This window comes from Candoia aspera, chromosome 4 (assembly GCF_035149785.1).
Source record: "Candoia aspera isolate rCanAsp1 chromosome 4, rCanAsp1.hap2, whole genome shotgun sequence".
Classification (NCBI taxonomy): Eukaryota; Metazoa; Chordata; class Lepidosauria; order Squamata; family Boidae; genus Candoia; species Candoia aspera.
Window position 1 is genome coordinate 99,429,989 of NC_086156.1, and position 7,812 is coordinate 99,437,800.

At 44.6% G+C, this 7,812-nt stretch overlaps 1 protein-coding gene across 1 annotated transcript; it reads left to right on the forward strand.

Annotated features, from left to right (window-relative positions):
* Positions 1-552: 552 nt before the first annotated feature.
* Positions 553-2,844, forward strand: KCNJ14 (potassium inwardly rectifying channel subfamily J member 14). The gene is made up of 2 exons (XM_063303041.1): positions 553-1,251; positions 2,101-2,844. The coding sequence occupies exons 1-2, from the start codon at positions 553-555 to the stop codon at positions 2,647-2,649; spliced, it is 1,248 nt and encodes a 415-aa protein (XP_063159111.1). The 3' UTR covers positions 2,650-2,844.
* The last annotated feature ends 4,968 nt before the right edge of the window (positions 2,845-7,812 follow it).

A 7,812-nucleotide genomic window follows, 5' to 3' on the forward strand; every position in this document is an offset into this window, starting at 1 on the left:
ATAAAATTCTGCAAACTTTGAGACACGGTTCTCACTCTGTTTAAAAAAAAACTCTATACAGTTTGAGATCCTGCAGGAAAGCAATGTTCCTTCTAAGACTGGAAGTGTTCTGTAAGCTGAGAAAATAACCTTTGAGATGGAAGAGCAGTACTCTAGTTGCTGAATAAGTAAGCAGATTATCCCCAGAATTCTGGGGAATTCTGGGTGTTGAAGTTCACACATCTTCAAGCTGCCAAGGTTGAGAAACACTGCTCTAAAGTACTGAATGAAAAATCCTCTCTTTCAGTTTGCTTTAGCTTCCCACCATTCCTTTGAAAAATCAAAGACTGAAGTAAATGAAGAAACTTTTTTTTAGCATATATAAGCTGATCACATCCTTTGTCTCCTCTTTCCAACTCCAGGTTGACAAAAACTTATAAGGAACATCTGCACCATAGGATCACTTGCTAACACCTCCCCAGGATCAGCTTGTTTTGCCCAGCAACCAGGCTGGGCCATCAGTTCCCCCTTGTCAACCTCGCCTTGGCCAGGGCAAAGCCCCGTACCTCAGAGATGGGGGTGGCCAAAGTCATCCGGCGCTTCAGCGGGGCTGGTGGGACAGGAGAACTCCAAGAAGACGAGCCGGTGGAATCCCCCAAAAGCTGCCACAATGGCCAGCTTGTCACCATCCAGCCACGCAGCCGTTTTGTGAGGAAGGACGGCCGCTGCAATGTGCAGTTTGTCAACATGAGTGAAAAGGGTCAGCGGTATCTCACTGATATCTTCACCACATGTGTGGATATCCGCTGGCGCTGGATGTTTCTTATCTTCTGCCTTTCTTTTGTGCTCTCCTGGCTTCTCTTTGGCTTCACCTTCTGGCTCATTGCTGCCTTTCATGGAGACCTTGCACCTGAGCACCCACCCAACTCAAGGCCTTGCTTCTCCGAGATCACCAGTTTCATGGCCGCCTTCCTCTTCTCCTTGGAGACACAGACGTCCATTGGATATGGCTTCCGTAGCGTGACAGAGGAATGCCCATCCGCTGTCCTGGCTGTGGTGTTGCAGTGCATTCTGGGATGCATCATTGATGCCTTCATCATTGGTGCAATTATGGCTAAGATAGCCAAGCCAAAGAAACGCAACGAGACCCTTGTTTTTAGCGACACTGCTGTGGTGGCCATGCGTGACGGAAAGCTCTGCCTTATGTGGCGTGTGGCTAACCTGCGGAAGAGCCACCTGGTAGAGGCCCATGTCCGTGCACAGCTGCTGCAGGTAAGGAGAGTGTTGGTGAGACACTGATGGGTAACAGAGAGGAGGGCAGTAAGACATTTGGGAGAACTTTAAAATTTATCCTTCCAGAACTACTAAAGCAGTACCTGGATAGATGAGAGCCAGTTTGGTGTAGTGGTTAAGACACCAGACTAGAAACCGGGAGGCTCTGAGTTCTAGTCCCACCTTAGGCACAAAGCCAGCCAAGCGACTTTGGGTCAGCCACTTTCCCTCAGCCCTAGGAAGGAGGCAATGGCAAACCACTTCTGAAGAACCTTGCCAAGAAAACCACAGGGACTTGTCCAGGGAGTCTCCAAGAATCGGATACAATTGAACAGGTTAAAAACACCTAGATAGGTACATAGGAAAGGATGAAAAAAGTCTAGATTGGGAAGAGAGTGGAAGAGCAAGTTGGATATCCTCCTAGGGAGAAAATTTGGAGGGGATATATCTGGTTGGAAGACTGAGAGCATTAGCAACAGGAATACTAATTTATGAATGGATGCAATGCAGGATGGATAAATAGAAGGGTTCAAGGAGTGAGAAAGTGAATTATGATGGATCTGGAAGGAATGATGAATACAAGGTTGGTTTCCGAGCGGCATAGTGCATGTTCACAAATACAAATAGGCTGTTTAAGCTCTCCACAGCATATGAAAATCATGTAATGAAACCTTGGTGTGATCCAGACTGTACACAGAGAGAGCCAACAACTGCAATGGCATTTTCTTCCAATCATAGTCACAGAAATGGCTACTGGCTCCATAGGATAGATTTTATACCCTGTGCCTTATAAATAAACACAGTCTAATATATAATCTCTCCTTCTTCCTTTGTCTCCTTTTCACACAGCCTCGTGTGACCCCTGAAGGCGAGTACATTCCCCTGGACCACAGTGACGTTAATGTGGGCTTTGACAGTGGCACTGACCGCATTTTTCTGGTGTCCCCTGTGACAATTGTGCATGTGATTGATGCTGAAAGCCCTCTGTATGAGTATGGTCCTGTGGAGCTGGCAAAAGCTGACTTTGAACTGGTGGTCATTTTGGAAGGTATGGTAGAAGCTACAGCAATGACCACTCAATGCCGTAGTTCCTATCTGCCGAGTGAACTGCGCTGGGGGCACCGCTTTGAACCTGTACTCTTTGAACGGCGTGGTCACTATGAGGTTGATTACCAGCACTTCCATCGTACATATGAGGTGCCTGGGACCCCAGCATGCAGTTCCAAGGAGCTAAGCCATAAATACAGGGCCTCACCTGTTGGAACCACTGCTGCTCGTTCTTCCTTCTGCTATGAGAATGAAGTGGCACTTACCACCTGCCATGAGGAAGAAGAGGAAGAAGAAAGGCAGGAAAACCAGCGGGTGAGTGTGGAGAATGAAACAGCCTCTGCCACGTGACGTGATCCATGTCCCTGAAATGAGGAGAGCTGAGGAAAGGTGGGTTAGCACCATCACCAGACTTCACATAGTTGGGCTGTTGAAATAATTGGCCAAAGGATCATCTTTGCATACTCTGACTGTCTGTCCCTCAAAGGAAAAGGTCTCAGCCTGGCCATTACCAGAAGGAATACCATGGAAAAAACGGAAGGCTTCTCTAGGATCATTTGTCTCTGAAGATGGTTAAGGGGTTATAGAAATATGTGTATGTGAGAGGGAAGGGGAAACACAAGGGAAACTTGAGAGAAAGAATACCTTTTTCATGGGCCTCAAAACAGCCCATATATAACTTGATGTTTATGGTAATATGAATTAAGATTACAGTAGATAGATGGGAGTCTGAAGCATCAACCATATGCTTATTGTATGGAGCTTGAAAGCTATATAAGAGGATGCTTGATGATGCTCTGCTGATGGCTGCCCCATCGTAACGGTCTTACATATGAAGCACCATGAAGCAAATGGAGAAGAAGCATTCTGTGAACAGTGGAACTGCTGGGTCAGTGGAACTCTATAGAACTGGAATATGTCTGGTCTATAATGAAAATGCAGCGGAGGGAGGCTGTTCTGCAGAGCTTAGGGGCATGCATTTCTTTTCAGGTGCACCGAGATCCACAGTGCAATAACCTAATCTTACATCCCAGGAACACCCCTTTCTCAAACCCAGATGAGAAAGTCTTTTCTAATAGTCCTGCAAAAGTAACTGGAAATTCTTAACAAGCACACATGCTGTGAGGTTTATTATTGTGGTTGATAACATTTTAAATAAAGGGAATCTTTCTTTATAAGAATGGATAATGTAGTGTAGTGCATAAAATGCATGCAGAATAATCAACTACAAAAACAAGTGTTTGTGTTAAAAAATGCAATGCAACCTGTTATGGCCGCATGAGGTTTTTGGACCTGTGGAACACCTACATATAAACTTTCAAATCAATATGGAGATGAATTGTAGCCTACTCTAAAAATTAATTTTTAAAAGGAGAGGGAGGCAAACAAGAGAACAACAGATTTAGAGTCGTTCTGCTCTCTTCTCTCATATCTCTGTGTTGGATATGAATGATAACAAAAAAGGTCAATATTCCATCTCCTGCTAATGTATTCCCATTCATTTCAAAGAGACACAGGAAAACTTGTTAAACGGTTGTGGCACCTGGATCAGAACTTTTTATTTCCTACTTTGCTGGGCTCAGTGCCCATCATCCATCCACTTGCTCTATGGCTAACTCTGAGGAATGGATGGGGAGGAAGGATGGATTGGGGAGGAAGGAAAGAAAGAAAGATCATCTCAGCACCACATTAAAAATCTCAGTATAAACATCTGCTCCCCAAAGCTTGACGCATATCATAGCTATGAAAAATCCTGGCACAAACAGCTGCTAGCCATGCTGGTGGATGGTAGCAACATAGGCTGAAGGTCAGAGAGGTGAGAGCTGAGATGGATTTGCAGCTGGGAGCTCAGATTAATCTGACACAGTTCCATCACTAATCTTGTTTTATGCCAGTGACATGGGGGGGTGGGGGTAGAGGCAAACACATTAGGCTGTGCCCACTTCACAGCTTTCACTCCTCTCCTATCACCCTGGACCTCAAAGCACTGGCACCCAGTCTTCATTTGGGTGCCAATAATGTGACAGAATGTCAAGAACTCCTCACCAGCTAATATAAGCAGATGACAAATTCAGGTGATAAGGCATTCTCCTTAAGCCTAAAATATCCTTTCATGGGTCTCTAATCTCTGGGCCTAGAGCGTATTTTAGACTGAAACGTGAAGGTTACCCCCAGATGGGGCAGAGGTCAAACATGTTATTTTGTCATTCTTCTCTACTGAGTGACCTGATGTCTACCTATGGCTACTACTCCCAGACTGCGGATGTCCTCTACCTTGACCAGCCAACCCTTGGCTAAGATCTCATCCCAGTTTTGCTTCTAGTATTTCTAGAAACAAAATGACAGCTATCTGTATTTCATTCACCCTTAACATCCCAGTGTATTCCCCCCTCATCTTCCCTAGGTAGGAATATTTGGTGCACCTTAAAAGGCAAAATTTTGAGATACGATTATAGAAATATAAGTTGTCAGCCATCATCATCATCTTACCACATATTCATGTGTGTGGGGAAGGATCCTACCTGTATTTTTTTCTGATGCCTCAGATTTGGGCCACCTCTTACACCAACAACTGGCTATTAATTATATTATTCAGCATATTTATTTCATCTAGAACCCACCTTTCCTTTAAGGAGTTCAAGGCTCATAGATGTGTGAACATCTCCCCTCATTCCACCACACACTTTATTATCACATCAGCCTTGTAAGATTGGCTGAAAGGAAGCAAGTGGCCCAAGCTCTTTAAGGAAGCTAAATAACCAAGTAGAGATTTGAACCTAGGTCTCCTCAGTTCTACTTCGATTTGATCCATGTATTAGAATCACTCCTAAGTTTCTTAGGAAACTTTTGTCTCGGTTCTTTTGTCCTTCATTATACAAGATGGGTCCTGGTTTATTTCTTGACCAAAGCCATGTCCCCCTCTAACTTGTGACAACTCTGACACCAGTGCACAGCATAAACATACTTTAAATGTCACGAATGAACATGCACAAGATGAGCTTAACCTTTGAATAAAAGGAGCATTTGTACTGGGCAGCTGATAGTCTCTCTCTTGAGGTTCACATGTAGGAGATGAAGGGATGGAGCCAGGAAAAAGAAGGATGCCAACTAAGAGATGAAGCCTCCTGAAGCCCAATGGAGAAAGAATGGTGTCTGGTCAGCCTAAGGGTAAATTGGGAAGTGAAAATAGCAACCACTAAAGCCAACCAGAGAGCAGTCAGTTAGGATTCCCAGCCCTTTACTTTGGGGACCCGGAGAAAAAAGTTGAAATACTAACACTTCCAATCAAACCCTAAAAACTGGTACCCATCACTACACACAGATTGTGAACTGCCAGTTTCTTGCATTTCTGCCGCTCATGTTCTCCAAGCCACTTTACCTCTTTGCTCCGACAACCCCCCGTATGACAATATTAGGGTTGTCTAGCATTTATGCAAAGGCGAAAGTGAACCTCTTCCTGTTTGCAAAGGGGGACTGGCAAAATGCGTTGATCAGGCCCTCGTCCAGCCCAAACACCTAGCACACTCCTGGGAGCACCAAAGGAAGGTAAAACCTTATAGGAGCTCCTCTCTTAATTCTATCAGGTAAACTGAATTGGAAGAATGCTTGTGAAAGAACTGAGCAAAGATACAGATGCTCAGGAAAGAGGATACAGCAAACCGTATCTCAGCTCCAGAGGAATTATTTTAAGAAGCTTCATGGACACTTGAAAACAAGGTTCACTGGAAATCGGCCATGGAAACAAGCAGGGATTTGCTCCATCTCTGTTCTATATTAGCACTAAATCCATCACTGGCCAACTTGCTTGGCCAATGGCCAACTGATCAGCATCCAAATGAGTAATTTGCTTGAGATAGGTGATTCATAAATGACCCCTCATCCTGGCCTGCCTCAGGCTCAAAAGTCGACACTCACACACTCTGCTGTCTTAGAGCCAGTTCTTTCTCAGCTCTGTCAGTGCCCCCATGACAACAACCCACAGCGGTCTATTGTCACTTCATTCATTCCTCTGAGGGAATTCTGGCAGAGGAAATGGAGACGTCAGGAGAGATGATCCAATGCCACTCTCTACCGTCCATCAACGGAATTGCAAGGCACTGCATTCATGTTTCTTTTTTAGATATGACAAAGAGTCTCGTCAAACTAACTCAGTCCTGTGGCACCTTGACAAGTAAGAAATGTACACTACACATCCAAGTATTTTGTTGTAAAGTTGTTCCGTTACTTACAACCCTTTATGAGCCAACAGATATATCACCCAGACTGTCAGTCAGTAACTGCTTCCTTGAGTTCTTTAACTTTATCCAGGCATTAAAGAAATGTATGAAATGTTATCCTAAGTTACAGCTGCATATACCCCTATGGTTGGGGCATCTCACTTTTACAGTTCATGAGGAACATTAGATCCATTTCTGTGTTGCATAAATTCAAAGCACCATTAGATGGCAGCAAAGAGTTGCAGAATTCTGTATCCCTCTGCTGCCTTCTAATGATTGTCTGGATGTTTGCAGCCAGCTATAATAAGGATACTTGAAGCATAGGGTTTAGTGTAGAGTTCTCTACTCTAGGTGTATTGGGCTGCAGCTCCCTGAGATGTCCAAACATAGATTTCCTGAGGGGCCAAGCATCAGATTAGAGGAAGGCTGCCCTAGTACAACAGGGAAGATTAAGAGTGACTGCTAAAGTCTTACCTGGCAAACTATTTTCCATGTAATCCTAAACAGGGCTGCTCAGAAGGATTGTATACAAATTCTTATTTGGGAGAGATTGTTGTGAACCAATAAACAGTTCTCCCTATCTGGCATTCATCTTCTCCTAAGTGGCAATTAAGCACCTAAGTGAGATAACAGATAATTTTCTGCTGGCTTTACAAAGATTGCTACACCTACTAATTAGTAAGGGGTCCTTAAGTGAATTACCAGGTAAGGATACAAGAAACACAGCAACTGTCTAGAACTCTCTTAGCAACAGCCTGCTCCTCCCTTTCTTGTCTGCTTCTGAGGCCAGCAAAATAACTTTCTACCAGCACAGCCAGGTGGCTGTGTTAAAGGGCAAACCTTCTGTCAGCAGAAAAGGTGCCAGCAGGAAATGTTCTGCCCTATTCTACTTTATTTACAAGACCAGGAAACAAGGCCATCCTTCATTTTAACACAGGGCAAGTCAGAGAAAATCCTAGCTTTGCTTCCCCAATTGCTCTCCCTAATATGTCGGGGGGCAATGCGGGACAAGTGTAGGCAGGTGCTTGGAATGGCAGTTTAGCCATCAGCCAAGTTACCCCATTGTCAGATGACAGGGGCAGAAGGACTCCATGACTCTGGCCTGTCAAATGAGCTATTTTGGAACACGGGTCTAGCGCTCTTCTGAAACAGAGTTAAACCCATGTCCAAAAACAGCCCGTGTCAGAGGTAAGAGGCCTGTGCAGGGTGACACAAGGGAAGGAGCAACTGATAATGGGCAAGCTCTGTCCTTGACTAATTCTGCAAGGGGATAGCAGCTCTGGCTGCAACGGCCATG